The following is an 18,601-nucleotide window of genomic DNA, read 5'->3' on the forward strand; positions in this document are numbered from 1 at the left end:
TGATGTTATATATGGAAGTCTGATGATTTATTCAGCACTACCCATAATTAACAGCGTGATGAAAAATTATGACATTTCCAAAAACGAACCAACAGCATATGCGTGATGAAAAAACGATGAAAATCAATCACCATCACAATTTCATCAGGCAAATTGATGGGCGTTAAACAAAAGGGTATGATGGGGAATTCAAAAGGCAATTGTTTGCGCTCTAAAAAGATATTCCAAATCTATGTCCTTGTTCTTCTAAGATTAAAACACTCATTCTATTGGAAAAAATAGTCGGCAATGTACTACAACAAACTGTACCTAATCAGAGATCAACCATCAATCAAACCGTTAAAGTACAACTATTTTCAAGTTTTACATGGCAACAAGCACCCGATAAGATTAAACACACGGCTACCGGGCAACTTCTACGACATACCCACACTGAACCGATACCAATTACATTTGCGGAGGCTTACCTAGAAACCAGCTCTCCGTGCATTGCCTTCTAGTCTAGACGCCACCGTCTATAAAAGGGCGATTCAAATATGACGTCCACTCTTGAAGGGGAGGAGGGGGTCCTAAAATTTGTGACAGTACACGTAATAGGTATGGGAAAAAGCGTGACACAGGGGGGGAGATGGTAAGTAAAAATTCGAAAAACTTGTGGATGTCATATTTGAATCACCCCAAAGGTGGTAAAGAAAAAAATAAAAGTTTAATACATACGTACAGCAGGGATCGTTTTAATATAAACATTGGTGGGCGCGGTTTGACTGATTGGCCACGCACAAGTTCCTTTTCCTGCGTGTGCAGCGTAGCCAGTGGATATGCAAAAAGTAAGTTATTTAAATCCCCGTGGCGGAGAAGCCGCGAAACTCTGTCATTTCGAAAGATTAATAAAAAGATAAAATGTAACATTAAAAAGTGATAAAATCTTAATAATGTTATAATTATATACACGAAGCTTAAAATTACTCATAATATATTTACAAGAGAGTCATCGTTGGTGATAATATCTTGCCGACACAGGCTAGTCGGCGGATGCAAGCGGACCTCTCGGGAGGCTGACACGTCCTCACCACAGTATAATATCGAAAATACATTGTGGGAATGGAACTATTCAATGATTCCATATTATGATAAAGGTGGTATGCTTCAAGCGGTACTATCTTTGGATTAAATCCCGATCAATTATGCCTACTGTGTTACCTGACTTATAACGAATTATCCGGTAAAACATAAACACTGTTAAACTAGACGAAGCATACACTTACGCAGATAGAACGCATAACACAGTAGAAGTACTGTTACACGATAAAACAAATTACAAGTGTTCTATTGAAGGTTGTTAGTCTATTCGAGTACACCATGAAGTCACATTTGAAATTGTTCTAACACCCCCATAATTTTAAGTTATTGTTAAACACCCGATTTCGGGTGAGTGTCCGCATACTATCTCATTTTTTCGAGATTTTTTATTGTTAAACGGTTTTAGAAAGCACCCTACAAAATACATAGGGTCATTCCGCACCAAGTGTCCGTGGTAGTTGAAGTTTACCTTTTACAATTCAGAGTGTCGACTCAACGAAGAAAACAAAATTCCCTGATATTCCCTGATTTTCCAGTAATAAAAAAAAACAGGTGCAGTGCCTACCCGTTTTTGGCAATACAACCCCATCAGCTATATCATTTCTCAGTGCTTTATGGACATTTTTCAGGAAATACCACACGGGCCTCTAACCCACGAAGAGTGGTCCAGTACAAATTCAAATTAAATAAAGCGTTCGATACATTTTATAGAATGCAAAAAAGACAGAAATCTCGTGTTGCCAAAACCGGAAAGGATCCGCATTATACCCTAGGGGCATACATTCATCGAGATCTTCTGCATATTCATTTTTTTCGAATTTTTTTCGTTTTTCTCCCGGAATTTTGGAAATTTTTGCGGTTTAGGTATTTTAATTAAGCATAAAACTGAATGCGATTAAGCCGAAGGTTAAATGGGTAATTTCCAAGGCAACAGCACCTTTGCTGGATCTTGAATTTGGTTCTGCAACGAGTTTGAAGTCTTCAAAATTTGGGTATGAAAATTTCTCTCAAAACTTTACAGGCTTATACTTATTGTTCTCAAGCTTTTCCTTTACTTTAGATTAATTTCCTGTCACAGAGATCTTTCCAGAATTCTTCTAAAATAAACTTGAAATTCTCTCTGGAAATCTCTTTATTTTTTATAATAATACTCTCCGTTGAACACTAAGAATTCACTGGTGCTTCATTTTTTTTTAATTTGTAGAATTTCCATGCAATTCACCTCAGATTCTCGACCGACAATTGGAAAGGGCCTACTAGCTTTTGTGAACAAAACTTGTAATCATCCTTCCCTGATAGCACCAGGGGAAATTCTCCCGCTGAGAATTGTATTCAAATTTGCTCGGAATTATCTTAATGTTCTCCAATAAATTCTTCTGGAAATTGCATGGAATTGTCATTTTCATTCTCTAGAAATTCCATTCGAAATGCGCTTGGAATTATACTCCGACTTTGCTTTGCAGAATTATTTTTTAACCGTACCCTCAAAATTTGCGTCCATTCGTATTTTTAAGAATCCTGGAATCCTCTTCACTCTTGGGAGTTTTAGTAAAAACACTCTCAGAAATTTTCCTAAAGCTCCCCAGAAAACATTCGCTGAAATACCTTGGTGTTATCTCTAGAATTTATTTTAAAATCTGCTCAAATTTGGTTTGGAATAATCCTAAAATTATCTCAATAGCTCTTCAAAGTGACTGTAGTTATCCTGAAAATCTAGTCCAGTCCAAGGGATTTTTCCAGTGACTTCAAATTCCCAGCCTTTCTCGGTTCACTGGTCACTCTGCATTTCACATATGAAACACTTGTTTTTAATCCCATTATATTTGTTTTGCCTTGAGCTCTATTTGAGACCCAGCTCCGCAAGAAAATTATTCCGGATAATACGCTTAACCAAAAGCTAATTCCTCCGGTGGAAAATCTAAACTGGGTTTAGATATGGCAAGTGAATTGATTAACTCAGTTGAATTCAACTGAATTGAACGTGTAAAACATGCCATTCAACTGACTTGATCAACTCACTCGAATTTTAAAAAGTTGAACCAGTCTCAACTTTTCAAGTCATTTGAATTCAACTGAGTTGATAAATGACTTGCCTTTTCTAAGCCCAGCTTAACTCTTAATCATTCTTGCATTTACTCAAAGGCGCTCCAATGCGCTCAAGGGATTGAATTTTGTTGGGCACAGCTGGATCGAGCAGACGCACCAATCTACTCGAAGGTAAAATTTTGTCAGACGCAATTAGTTATAAAATTTATTAAGAGACGCACATTGCAATAAGCAACTTAAATTTGGCAACAACTAACAACGACTAGCGTCTCTACGAAAATGAATTTTTATTTGGGTTCAACTCTGGAATGTGACAACACCCAGTGGGAGCTGAATTTATAAAAAATTATAAATAAAAATAAAATAAAATTATAATTGAGTAACTTTTGCTCAACTTGCAAAAATTCAATATCAAACATTGAACAACCAGAAGTTCGCAACTCTATTTAAAATTTGGAATGAAAGACCATCCTTAAACTACAACCAGTAATTAAGTTGTTTAAAACTAGCAAAGTCAGCCATACTTATTAATAAGTTTCTGTTATAAAGAAATATTTCCCTGACTTTTTATGAAATTCCCTGAGATTCCCTGATTTTCCAGGTCCAAACAAGATTTCCATGATATTCCCTGATTTTCCAGGTTTTTCCATGTAGTCGACACCATGCAATTCGAACCAAATTTGGAGGAAAAGTTAAGTTAGCAACACATTTAACAAATACAGCTTTTTGTGCTGATCGGAACACTTCTCGATCAAGTAGGCATTTTCTGTTTTCCGCGATTTTCAAGAAAGCACTACATTCTTTTTTAAATATCTATGTATAGCTTCATTCGTTCCGGAGATATTAACAAAAGAATGTAGTGCTTTCTTGAAAATCCCAAAACATATAAAATGCTCCACTAGACCGAGGGGTGCTCCGATAAGCATAAAAAATGTATTTTTGAAATCTGAACTTGAATAAACTCTCGCCGAATTTGCAAGAGGGCGATTTAGCTTTTGCATTTTTTATTCTCGGTCACTTGGCGTGGAATGACCCAAACACATTTATGATGATTTTACTGAAATTCGTTTTTTTTTTCCTTGGTTTGTTTTCCGTCGATCTTGTTTTCCATGCTGAGCACCAATGCTACCGACGCCAGGAAGGCAGCTCCCACACCTGGACCCTACCTATCGACCCATCAACTCATGAACCGGGGACCAACGGCTTTACTTCCCATCCGAAGGAAGGCGTGATCAGAGATTTTATGCCTCAGAACATCCCGGCGGCGCCGACTGGGATTGAACACAGGCCTGCTGGGGTGAGAGGTTATCACGCTTACCACTACACCACCGGCGCCGCTGCTGAAATTCGTTGATATTTTTCTAATTTGTATACAAACAAATCCCTTCTTTGAAACTTTAGACGCCATGTACTCCATACAGGTTTCGTTCAAAATTTGAGCCAAATCGTTCAAATTTTACCTATTTGAAGATATTTTTTCCGACATGAAGTTTAAAATATATTAAAAAACACAATTTTCAAAGAAGTGGCGCTAGGTGGTGTTGCATACGTCCCAAAAATCACTAAACCAGTTTAACAATAACTTTAAATTATGTAATGAATTTGTATATTTCTAAATATTTAATATGTTAAGATTCATGTGGAAGTATATATATACAGGGGAATTTTTTTTTTATAGTTACTTTATTTGTACAGGCTCAATCGAATAAACTTTACAGAGCCGAGTTATCCTTTGCGTTATACATTATTACTGTCTTAAATTTAAAGTTAAAGGAACTGGACCGAGTACTCGCGGTTGTCTCGAGGTTAGTGGAGATTTACAATTTTTTGGATGGGAAAAAGGAAGAAGGAGGTTTGAAATGTGGTTTACGATACAACTATTTAATTAATCCTAAAGCATGAAATTATTTCTATTCATCTTAAAAACAAACATTGAAAAAAAAACCCACACGTACAAAATACAAACTAAACACAAAGTTAATCAAACTTACAATCTAAGGTTAATATCCTTAAAGTAAACATATATGAGTTTCATAAACTCCAGATCGCGTCTAGCCAAAATATCCCTAACTGGAACATTAGGTTGTCTACCTCGAGCCCGAAGGGAATCATAAAAATGTGATCTGACTCCACGATACTCCGCACAAGACCAAAGGATGTGATCAGCGTCCTGATAACCTTGTCCACATTCACAAAGATTGCTGTCTCCCAACCCCACACGGAACAAGTGAGCGTTTAGACAATAGTGATTGGACATGAGACGAGACATCACGCGTATGAAGTCTCGACCCAAGTCCAACCCTTTGAACCATGCAAACTTCGACACCTTAGGGATAATTGAATGTAGCCATCGTCCCAAGCTCCCTTCACTCCATTGATGTTGCCAGCTAACGAGCGACTGCTGACGATAAATAGAGAAAAATTCACTATAGGCGATTTGTCGATCATAAATCGATCATAAGTGGGCGCTATACCTTCGCAAGTGAATCCGCCTTCTCATTGCCCAAAATTGAGCAATGCGAAGGGACCCACGCGAAGGTGATGATGAAAGAGCGCACGGATAAAGCACTAAGCAGTTCTCGTATTTTCAAGAGAAAATACGAGAAGTGCTTTACCGGCCTAATGAAACGGATAGCCTCGACAGAACTGAGACTATCCGTAAAAATAAAGTAGTGGTGCGGAAGAAGTGAAGCAATAGTTTCCAAAGTGTAGTGTATTACTGCCAGTTCAGCCACATACACAGAACAAGGAGCTTCAAGTTTTCGAGAGGCGCTATGAAATTCATTAAATACACCAAAACCAGCGGACTCCTCTATTAGAGATCCATCTGTGAAAAACGTTCTTGCAGAATCAACATGGCCAAACTTTGCAGAGTATAATGACGGAGCAATCATAGGACGATGATGCTCTGGAATTCCGCGGATTTCCTGCGTCATAGATAAATCAAAATTCACTGAATTGCCGAAATCGGAGAAGACTACACGATTGGGAATATTTCTTGAAGGGCTGACATCCTGTGTTAAATATAGGTAGTACAAAGTCATAAAACATGTTTGAGGATTTAGCTCCAGAAGCTTCTCAAAGTTTTCGATCACCAGTGGGTTCATTACTTCGCAACGGGTGAGGAGCCTCAGAGATAACTCTGAAAAACGGACGGATAGTGGCAACATGCCCGCCAGCACTTCGAGACTCATAGTATGAGTCGAGTGCATGCATCCTAACGCGATACGAAGGCAACGATACTGGATCCGTTCCAGCTTGATGATGTGCGTTTTAGCTGCCGACTGGAAACAAAAACTACCATATTCTAGAACCGATAAAATCGTTGTCCGGTACAACGTCAGAAGATCTTGTGGATGGGCTCCCCACCACGTTCCGGTAATTGATCGAAGGAAATTGATCCTTAGTTGGCATTTTCGTCTCAGATAATATACAGGGGAAATGTCGGCTTTGATAATACCTTAACCTATTATCGTCAGGGGGTAAACAAAGCCCTAGAGCACTGATATTTGGGAAATAGATGCTCTGAAACACAATGTATTCCCATGCCAAAATTGAGCTCTAAATGATGTTGTTTACCCCCTGACGATAATAGAATAATGTATTGCCGCCGCCGACATTTACCCTATATATGGGCTGTATTGATGTTGCGAATGCGCTGCGTGAGGAACAATTAAATTGATGGATGTAACCCCAATCAAGCGCTCATACCAACACCCGCTTTCATAAGGTACCAAGACGTCCTACGACGGCTACGGCAGTGTGTAAATTAATGAACCGTTCAATAGGTGTTGGGATGGGAAAAACATATGAACATGAACCTGAACGAAAGAAGTCACGAAAGGCTGATGAAAAATTAGCTATAAGTAAAAAATGGAGCTATCCATAAACCATGCAGGAGTTTATAATCAATGTTCGACTGTCGTGAAAATATTCGACCGTTGAAAACATTTGTTTACACGTCAATCACAAAGGGAAAAGCATGTCAACAAACCGATTATTCGATACACCACCCCGAAATACGTACCCGCTACTGCAAATTGTAGTAACGAAACCAACCAATGTATGCTGAAAACGGAGTGAATATTTTGTAGTGTGACAAAATTGTCTGCTGTGATCTGTGAGTCTAATTGGGGACACTTTCATAAAGGCATCAAGACCCCCCCTAAAGATCCCATGATCGTTATCGCTTCCTAATATTCTTCTACACTCTTAGCTACGATTACGTAAGATTATAGGTAAAAAAATATTTTTAAGGATATCTAGGTATTCTTTACCGACTTTAAGGTATGTGCATCTTACACACTTAGAAAAAATCACCGACTTCGGTAATTCATTTACCGAATTCTCAACAGCGTAACGGTCGGTAATTTTTTCGGTAATCGAGAACATATCCGAAAAATCTGTAAACTGGATCAGCTAAATTAGCTGTCAAATTTACCGAACGATCGGTAACGTTTACCGATGTGCATTGCTTGATTTGTAGTCGACTTTACCGGAGAACTGTAATTTTGAGGACGATATGCAAATCGAAAATTACCGAGAGATTTGTAATTTTTTAAAAAGGTAACCGACTCAACTGTAATTTTCTTTAATATTGTTTCAAGGTGGCGGTCACTGCAACCCATGCAGAAATTTGGCTATTGTCGTGATCAATAAGTTAGTGCAAATTGCACCACCAATCAACAAAACCAAGTTTTTGTCGGAAGGATTCGGCGCTACACTGAAAACAAGGAAGCTTTGGAAGAATATTCCAAATGCTGTTTTCAGATCGTCGCCAACGGGAATGGAACTTGGACCGACAGAAAAAAAACTAGCAACAACATCAGCCATCTGTAATCGGTATTTATTTAGATAACGAAAATTAATTATTTACGGAAAATATATACGATTCACTCATTTTGGTGTTGAATAACAGCCTCTATAATTTCACCTTTTTATTTTTCACAAGCACGAACGCTTTTAAAGTCGATCGAAAATAACAATATGGTGGATTTGACGTTTACCTAGACCATTACCGAACTCAGTAATGGAACGCTTTGTTTACCGAAACTTCAGTAAAATATTTCACCGAAGTCAGTGACCTGCCGGTAAAAATGTTTACCGTTTTTGGTAAATTAAAATGAAATTACCGAAATTCGGTCATTTCATTTACAGTTTTCAGCAATAAAGCGAGAAAATACCGAAACATCTGTAATTTTTAGCATTATCGATCTAAGACGGTATTTTTTTTACCGAACTCAGGGTGTGTAGCGTGTATCCTATTATCGGTCCATAGTAACACTGAAAACGAATCTTCCTCAGAGAGTGAGAAATTTTTCCATTAATGAGTAAAAGTGACTCACTCTCTGAGTAAGATTCGTTTACAGTATGTTGCCCAAAAGAGAGGATATTGCCGTCACACCACTAATCCGGAACCGCGTGTGCGAAGTTACACTTGCGAAGTAAAAACAAAAAGTGCTGCCTGCCAAAACTTTGCATCGGTTTTCAGTCGAACGGGCAATGGATACCTAATATGATTCCACGCGGTAAGATCTGAGAAGAAACTCTACACTTTTTCCAATAGCATAGCTAAGGAAGGGTGAAGTTACTCCCGAACAGTTTATTATTAATTCTGAACTTGTAGTAGTAATAGATATACGAACGGATCGAGGAATTCTAAATACTGTACACCATAGATTAACATCCCCCAACAAACAAACAAAAAATAAGCAAGGGCAGGGTAGTCCCTATTTCCTACCTCAGGGGGGGGGGTTTACCCTGCTTACAAAAAGGTAGGGGAAACGCTCCTATAGTTGCGGTACGTTAGAGGCGTTAGGCTCCAATAGTTGTGTATGGAGACTCAATACACAATTATAGGAACATAACGCTTCTAACATACATCAACTATCGGATCGTTAACCCTACATACATATCTTTTGGAAAATGGATTTTCGATTCGAGAGCTGGAAAGCCGAGTGTCATACACCATTCGACTCAACTCAACGAGATCGAAAAATGTCTGTATGCGTTTAGGGTAACTGATGATGGTTGGACCTATTTAGGCCGGTTTTACACGACGTCGACATTCATGTCGTATTTTTTTTATGAATTCAATCACGGATAGAAATCTCCTTATACCTTTTGGCAAATTTCTATTGCTGATTATTCATAAAATGTATAAGTCAACTAATAAGCAGACGCCTTGCAAAAAGTTAATGAAGATCATGTGTCAAATGAAATGTATAAGCGGTCACACATACCTTTTATGCATTATTATAGGACCTATGTGGTATGTCTTATGGAATGTATAAGGCTGTTGTTTTGGCAAAAATGTATAAGTGAAACATATGAATAAAATAATTGATTTTCGTTTCGTGTATAATTATGAAAAATGCGTGATTAGGGGAAAGATCTGCCTTTCTTGTTTCTAATAATAACATAAAAAGTTTAATATTATGAACAAATGATTTTATAAAACGTTTTTATTCAGCAAAGAATTATGATGTTGTTTGGACCTATACTGATCTTGGTTGGACCTAAAAAATGATGATGGTTGGAACTATTTTTGCAAATGCTAGTTTAGCCCATATTTGTTCAAAAACTTTGTTTAAAGCTTATTGGTATCATGAAAAAAAAAACCCTTTTTATACAGTTTTTTTGAGAAGAAATTTGAGTTTAACTTCGTTTTTAAAAAAGTTCACTTTCCACGCATTAGCTATTCATCATGGCTCATTTTCTGGGAAATCATTGACCCGATTTGGAAATTTTTTAACGTCAAACTATAGGTATTGTGGTCCCATTGAAAGCTATCGAATATTTTTGGAATCGGTCAACTTATTCCGGTCGGAACAAGTTCCAGGGTTTATGGAACATGGAGCTAATTTTGACATGGAAGGACACTTCACATTACTTCCAAATTCGATAAAAATATCAATAACAAAATTGAGTGCCTTGGACCACATTGGCCACTTCCGGGCATGTTCTGGATGCCCCCGGGGAATTTAGGAGCAGAATATCAGAACTTAATTCCGGTTTTATGGTTTTTTTTTCTCCTAGGAGTTTTTTTTCCGGAAATAAGTTTCAGTTAGCAATTTTTAGTTTGTTAACATTTTATTTCAAGTTAATTCACACACAGAAGGTGTATGAGAAGTGCTTAATGTAAATTCATATTAACAGATTCTTTCGGCGCTTTCGTGGTAGTTCGAAAATTGGTGGTTACCCTTTCAGCCAACCTGACGATGGAATTCCTCCTTTAAATTTACGCCCAACTAGTGACGCAAGGTCTTTAGCAGCTTCCAAGATCTTTTTGATCGTCTTGGGACTGCCCGAAGCAGCACACATACAAACCCAATCCCCTAGCTGGTTCTCCAAATCAACACTCAACACTATTTCCCTTCCATATTTCTTGCCGTGGCTTCCCTTAATTTTTGCGTGAAGTGTCGTTTTCGGAATATTGTACCTTTTCTGTGCCTGATACGCGGTAAGTGATTTATTTCTTACTAAAAGAACAGCCTCTTGAAGATTTTCGATCGTATAACTCTTTTCTTTAGACATTTTTTCAATCGAAGAAACTGATCACTCGGCCAAAACTAAATCGAATTTCAAATCAGCTGCGCATGAAGGACGTAGACAAACCAAAGCGCACCTAGCGGCCGTCTTAGGAAACACATAGGTCCAACCATCATCATGCGTAGGTCCAACCTTGATCATATTTATCTATTCGAATTTCGTCAATTATTCAAACATTTTAGTGAAACCAATAGATAAATGGCGTACTAACGTGTTGTTTACACCTTAAAGCAGTATTTTACTGCATGAAAATAAAAAATAAATGTAAAAAATATTCCTTTTTTGTATGTTTGAAAGTAAGGCATGATGACGAGCTAATGCGTGAATAGTGAACTGTTTTGAAAACAAATTGAAACTCAATTGTTTTGAAGTTTTTTCAATAAAACACCCATGCAAATTGAAGAAAAAGAGTTTTTTATGATAGTAAAGTGATCTTTGAAAATAAAAAAAAATTAGCGAAGATTGACTAAACTAGCGATTGAAAAAATAGGTCCAACCATCATCAGTTTTTGGATAGGTCCAACCAGAATCAATTACCCTATATCAGTTAGGGTACCAACAGTGATGATCGAATTTCCAAAACCGACCATGTGCAAAATGTGTATTGCCTCGAAAAAATACTCTGTGCAAAATTTGGGTTCAATCGGACATGATTTAGGAGTGGCGTAAAATCGCCAAAGATTTGTTTTTTAACCGTAAAATCACCCGTAAAATTAATTTCGGAGTGCGAAAAATAAATTGTGGCTGCCAAATGACTTAAAACTGCAACAAACGTCGAGATCTGGTGTTAGCGTTTATGATCTAATTTCCGTCATACTATGCACAACCCACTCTTTTCCTATCTTTATCGAACGGGTATGAACAAACAAAAATCTGCTATAGGTGACTTCCAAATTTACGTACCATTATTTAATAAAGAGTCACAAATTGTTGCGCTATTGCTAAAAATTTAACACTGCTTCTTGATTCAATACTCGATCTACGAGTTTCAATTGTGTTGAAACGCCATTGGATTTTCATCGTCCTACGGATGAAGGCAGAAAAAAGGATTCGCTAGAAGGCTTCTTTTGTTTTTGAGAACAATGAGGGTAAATATTCATACAATACGCTCTAATAGGCTTTGTGGCTTATTAACGAATGCATTGGAACAAACGTATTATTCATATGTGCACGATGAAATCATTGATATTGTGGATGTATTCTGCTCGATATAACGGAAATGGGCGATTTCGACAAAGCGCTCTGCCCAGTGGCGTCGAGTGTATCAATAACACCCGGAGCGGATATGTGAAGTGGCGGTTCCTAGAGTGAACCAACTATCCATTTTGACAGTCAAGAGATGCGTTTGAGTATATAAGTATTGTTAAAAATAATCACAGTGATTATTCACTTCCGCTAATAGTCACATCTTCCGTTTTTAATTACCCCACATTTCAATTTGTCCCGGCGTACATTATTCACTATGCGCATCGTAAACATATACACTATCGTAAATATACCAAGGACTCTTTGGCAAGGAGTGTACTGGAAGTTTGGGCATTTACGGTGTTAGGTTTACGATACGCTTTGTGAATACCCTTAATGTAGATATTTTAAGTTGAGCTGAATATGTAGATACGTATTATTATATTTTTTTTGTAAGGAAGTATACTCAACAAAATTCCATGAATATGTGTAACTTAGGCAAGACTCTAGGGGCAATCGTGAATTGTCCGGGGATTTGAACTCGTTACTTTGGCGTGAGAGTTATGGATGTTAACCGCTATGACAGGGACGTCCCCCAAAATTTAATTGTTTACATATTCCTGTAAAACTAGCATTTACATATTACACCCAACTTGTTTACACATTAAATCTCCATTGTTTATCTACAGCTCTATTATTTGCATTACAAAACCACGAAATTGTTCAATGTTAAGTTACTTCAAACTACAAGCATTCAAAAGTGTTCAAACAATTTTGAAACCACCCTTTATAAACTGAAATCAAAAGCACACTACCATGAATTAAGATCGATTTGTTAAGGGTAGAGCGGTGTTTTAAAAGTATCAATTATGCATCGCATAATTCCAGGCCATCTTGATAGCTTAAGCCAGCTGGCTGTACCTACCAGTATGCTTTAATCGATTGTGAACGCAGTCGCGAAAAAAGATATTTCAATTTTCTCTAAGGCTTGCCAGTAAGCTCAGAAGGAGGAAAGTCGCGTGGGACGTGCAAGATGCATGTAAAAGCTTGTAAATCCATCGACATGATTAAGACGCAGAGATAAAAAATTAATCACCGCTCACGTGATTTGTTTTACCGTATTTAATTAAAACTGTATGACCTGAACAAATTTCCTCACGAATCATAAGTTTTCGAAACTGATAGTCATGATGATTGCATCTCAATAATTAAGGTTTTATGTTACTTTTTCGCAGGTTATCCACCATGCTAACGACCGAAGCTCCTCCCTTAAGTCACAATCATCATCTGCTGCCGGACCGACTGAGTGCTCCCGTATTAGCACGCCGGAAATTTAGTTTTCCGGCCAACCTTCACTCGACGGTCCTTCTCGGAGACCCTCCAGGATCAATAAATTCTGGATCGTTGCAACCATTCAGTTCAGCATCGTCAGCACGGAGACGACTGAGTAATGTTAGCGATGTAGTCACTAGGAAACTATCAAGCACAATAGGATGGAAACAACCTGTGCTTCCATCACAGGATATTATAACCCAAGGAAAATGCCTCTGCGGCCAGTACATCCGATGTAGATTGAAAAAGTCCGGTGTGTTCAATAGAAAACTTGGCCTACAAAGAATTAGAAGCATCGTTGGGACACCAACCATCCATGTCGTGCGCGAAGTTTTCCCAGCATTGCTAAGTGTATTACATCTCAAACAAGTCTCCACGGCATCAAACTAATCATATTCTGCTCTCATCTAGGTCGGCGAAGAGCTCGAACGAATGTATCCCCGGGTTTACAACGGAGTAGCTCGACAACTGAGTCGATTCGGACGAGGTGAACTTAAGACGCCGGAAACAGCTCCCGTACTGTTAAGTGCAATAGCTAGGGATTTGTTCAAAAGCGATATTACATGGGGCAAAGTGGTTTCGTTGTTTGCCATCGCTGGTGGGCTTTCAGTAGACTGCGTCCGTCAAGGGCACCCAGACTACCTACCAAAACTGATCGAAGGAGTGGCTGATGTTATTGAAGATGAACTGGTTACTTGGATTTCCGAAAACGGAGGTTGGGTAGGTTTCTTTTAACATTTTGATTTAATCGTTCTATGAGCCACTTTCTTTTATTACAGGTTGGGCTTGCCAACAAAGTTCGACCCCCACCGGAAGAGATAACTTTTGCAGGACGTTGTTTTGTTGGAGCTGGTTTGTTAGTTTGTCTATTTATAGTAGTGTTTTTATTTAAGACGTTAGGATTGTACTTGTTTCCAAATATATTTACATAACAAAAGATGAATTATGTAAGAACAGGATGTTTGCTGTTGAAAGAAAAGGTCCTATACAGAGCCAAGATTGTTATCCATATTCTAATTGCCCAATAGGTACTGATCAGTAGCTTTTACAGTAAATTTATTATACAAACTTCGTTCCTTAAAAAATATCTTTGCCGTAGTTTAAAGATTTAAACGGCACTTTTTTTTTCTTGGTTTGTTTTCCGTTGATCTTATTTTCCGTGCTGAGCACCAATGCTACCGACGCCAGCGAGGCAGCTCCCACACCTGGACCATATCTATCGACCCATCAACTCATGAACCGGGGACCAACGGCTTTACTTCCCTTCCGAAGGAAGGCGTGATCAGAGATGTTATTCCTCAGAACATTCCGGCGGCGCCGACTGGGATTGAACCCAGGCCTGCTGGGGTGAGAGGTAATCACGCTTACCACTACACCACCGGCGTCGCTCTTAATTTATCAAATCAATTATTTTAAACAAGTCCACTTCGACCCCTTTTTTAATCTTAATTTGTTCCAAAACTCTAATCAATATACATTCATGTTTCAATCTAGGCGCTCGAGCTACTACAGTAACTTACCAACCTTATTTGTTAGGATCTAAGCTGCCGTTATACGCATAACTGTCCCATGTTCTATGTAATCCTTATGCACCGTGGGACTCTTATGCGTATAATAGCAGTAAGGGTTTTTACATTGTGTCTGCCTTAGAAATTTAGTTTTTCAAACAGGTTTTCTATACCTGCACTGCTGATACTCGCATAATTGTCCCATCTTTGATTGATTTCCTATTCATATGTGACAGTTATGGTTTTATGGGCAGTACATGTCAGTATAACAATGGTAATCTTAAAACTAAAAACTTAAACTAAATCTTTCTAATTTTAAAGAGAATTGATAGTTGCAATTGAAGATTGTAACGATTTTTCCTGAAATTATTAATGATTTTTGTTGGACATTTGTTCCAAAGTATCAACATACGAAATTCTGTGTACCTGTGTAGTATTGTAATAGGTACTTCAAAATCATCTTCAGAACTTTATTTTGAATCCTAGGAAGCGCTTTTCTCCTGGTAGTGGAACAATTAGGAGGCTGTCCCAAATCCCAAAAACTGTCTACGTAGTTAATGAACGGCCCCTATTGGCCACAGTGTAAAGCAGCGGTTCTCAAACTTTTTCGATTGAGACCCACTTTGAAAAAAATATGATATTGCGACCCACCAACACTGAATATGTTGTAAGGCCAAAATTGACTTGAAAGCCCCAAAATGGATTTACAACGCCAAAAAAATACAATCAAACTGTATGATTGCCTATCATTATGGCTGAATGGTGGAAAACTAAAAAACGCCAGGTCAGTTGAAAAACGGCCTTTTTTTATTTGTTTTCCGTCCATTTTGTTTTCCGTGCTGAGCACCAATGCAACCGACGCAAGGAAGGCAGCTCCCACACCTGGACCCTACCACCTATCGACCCATCAACTCATGAACCGGGGACCAACGGCTTTACTTCCCTTCCGAAGGAAGGCTTGATCAGAGATGTTATGCCTCAGAACATCCCGGCGGCGCCGACTGAGATTGAATCCAGGCCTGCTGTGGTGAGAGGCAATCTCGCTTAACACTACACCACCGGTGCCGTTAGAAAAACGGCCTTAATTGTGCGAAAATGGTTTGAAAATACTGAAAGAGTCATCGAAACGAATGAGCAGTATTAAAAACGATGAAGTAGTCTAAAAACTAAAATGATGAAATGGTAAAAGAAACCCAACTTCCAACGTAAAAAAATGAGCTTAAAAATGACGAATTTCACAATACCTCGACTAAGGAGTTGGCGCACCCTCTTAGATTCCAGTGAAACATTGTGATTTTAAAAGTTTTGTTTACTGAAGCAACTTTGCCTACTTATTATGCTTGAAAAAAATTGAACAGGACAGAACTTTTTACCAACTTTTTCTACAAAAAAAATAACTCCAAAAATGATAAGACATAAGGGAATTTACGTATTCTCGGCAATCTAAGCAGTTTCCGCACTTCTATAAGCATTTTCTCAGCGTCACACACACATATGACGTGTCTGTTTGTTTACATTTATCTGCTGCTAGCTATTCTATCCATTCCAATCGACAGAACTGTCCAAAACGGGTAGAAAACGTTTTTAAGGCGCTCCAAACTTCTCAGCAACCTTTCCGTTTAAACTGTCAGCTGTTCTATTGTCGGCAACTCGAAATCAGCCGTATTTTCATGTGCTTATGTTTCATTTGAAGAAACACCTGGCATAACAGATTTTCTCAGCCATAAAAATGTATTAGGATTGAAGCTTAAAGACTAAGGAATCGTTTAAATACATTCAGCGAAGTGTTTTAGTGAGAAAATACAGCGAAAATAACGTTTAAATTGTGGTTGCCGAAAACAGTCGATGGCTGGCGAAGCCATCATTTACCCTACCAAAATCATGTGCGAGACTGACTTGTACAGAATGGAGAAACTGTACCCTTCCGGATGATGTTGTTGGTTTACGTGGGCGACCCTCGGTTGGCGAGAAAAGGATCTACAAAGGTTTGTTTACAAAAAGCTTGTATGCCCTTTTTACATGTGGCTCTTGAATTGTGATTCTCATTCCTACAATTAATCACTTCATTCGAGCAGATAAACTGACGTTTACTACCACTCGAACTTTGAAATGAAACATTATTTTGAGATTTTTCTTCTAGAACCTCGAGAAAAGTAGCCAACATTTGTGCGTTTCTAAAAAATTGAAATAAGTTGGTCCAGTTTTGTGAAATCGCTGGTAGAAAGTCACGCAAAAACTGCTTGACAAAATGGTCAATTGTGAACTTGGATCACATGCAAAGCTGCAGCTGTCATTTTCAGGTTATTATCAAACTTATCCCTACTGGGTGCTTGGATTCGTCAACAATAGTGTTTTGATTATAAGTGCATACAGCTGACCCGGAATGACAAATAGCCGAATGGATTAATGAAATTAATACCCTTAATCAACTTGACAATTGCTAAAGATACATTTGATTTTAATGTTGCACAAATCAGCAATAAGATCGATAAATTAGGAAACAGTCTTAACAACAACTGAAATATATAATCTTAGATCTTAATAAATAAATAAAATATATTCTTAAATATTTTTTGTGGTGATCTTAAGCGCTTTCAAAATAATATTTTCATATAGATATTTAATTTTTTTAAACATGAGCTGTTCTTTCGAGTTAGATTGTAGCAGATTCATTGACGCTGCAATTATTCGTGAGATTTTTCACATTTAACCTCTTTGTGCGTCAAGATTTTTTTGATTTTTTCTACACCGTGTTATTCAAATGGGTACTGAGTACCCGGGTAACCCCGTCATGCACATAACAGTAAAAACTGAGATGAACAACCGTCTGGTTGAAAGTGGTAGAAGTAGATGAATCTTCTATTCTTGCGAAACATATTTTTGTAGTGATTTTTAGAGCTTCGTAAACTAATATTTTTAACAGCAATTTTTCCTTCGTTTAAACATGAGTTGATCTTCCAAAATCCTTTTTTTTTAACTGATTTTTTGCGCTTTAGAATTAATATTTTTAATAGAGATATTTCCTTCTGTTAAACATGGGCTATTATTTCAAATTGTGTTATTAATAAAAATAATAATACAGAAATCCATATTGCATAAAGAATGTAGAATAAAATAAAAAATATGAGGGTTAATTCGTCCATTCGTCCAGTGTCGTCCATTCGGCCATTCGTTCTTTCGGTCATTTGTCATTCGGCTATTCGCTAGTGGACGGAATATGTGAAGAGCATTAAGCTCTTTTAATTGATTAAATATCTATTATCTCAACTCTTTCCGTTTTTGAATTGTAGGCGTACCAAATTTATTGTAATCTTTTTCAAAGAAAAAGTTGATTACGAGAATCAATCAAAATCACTTGCACCCCTGCTACCAAGTTTGTGTGGTCGTTGGGGGCTTGTGGTTCTGAATATGGACAAACAAGCACAGATAAATTCTATTCCAACTCTTTACTGATGTAAGCTTGATGGCCCTGAAAAGGGCCGTTTTATTGAAGAGGACATCCATGGCTACTTACGCTTGGCGTGTTTAGTGTAGGTGACAGCATCACGGACCTCATTTTCCAGGAACACCTTCAACACACCTCGTAGATCAGACCGGAGATACGTCAGACACCACCACGGCGAGCCAGACGACGGATGGTGGTTATCTCTAAGAATTTGCTATGACGATTGGCACCTCCTTTGCCACGACCAGTCAATTGTTGCTTGTAAGGTTATAGAAAAGTGGACTAACCACCTTCCTACTGCTGCTATTGCTGACCACGCCGTCCGAAGCAAAAATGAGCTGATACCAGACAGCAGCGCTGCTTTATATCTTTTTAGATTAAAGCAGAATGATGTGCAACCAAGTGGTATAAAAGCTACAAAGACTCCTCCCATTATGAGTAGTTTGCTATCAAG

At 38.0% G+C, this 18,601-nt stretch overlaps 1 protein-coding gene across 5 annotated transcripts in view; it reads left to right on the plus strand.

The window, feature by feature from the left end:
• The window catches only part of LOC135698393 (bcl-2-related ovarian killer protein-like), a 79,166-nt gene extending 65,029 nt beyond the window's left edge, over positions 1-14,137 (plus strand). For all 5 annotated transcript variants that reach the window (XM_065218362.1, XM_065218365.1, XM_065218364.1 and 2 more), the window contains exons 3-5: positions 13,098-13,545; positions 13,606-13,914; positions 13,974-14,137. In XM_065218362.1, coding sequence (XP_065074434.1) covers positions 13,108-13,545; positions 13,606-13,914; positions 13,974-14,126 — 900 coding nt within the window. In that variant the 5' untranslated portion in view covers positions 13,098-13,107 and the 3' untranslated portion in view covers positions 14,127-14,137. The remainder of the gene's footprint in view (positions 1-13,097; positions 13,546-13,605; positions 13,915-13,973) is intronic.
• The last annotated feature ends 4,464 nt before the right edge of the window (positions 14,138-18,601 follow it).

Source organism: Ochlerotatus camptorhynchus, unplaced genomic scaffold (assembly GCF_037179485.1).
Source record: "Ochlerotatus camptorhynchus isolate MF236.1 unplaced genomic scaffold, CSIRO-AGI_Acam_v1.1 ptg000085l, whole genome shotgun sequence".
Taxonomy (NCBI): domain Eukaryota; kingdom Metazoa; phylum Arthropoda; class Insecta; order Diptera; family Culicidae; genus Ochlerotatus; species Ochlerotatus camptorhynchus.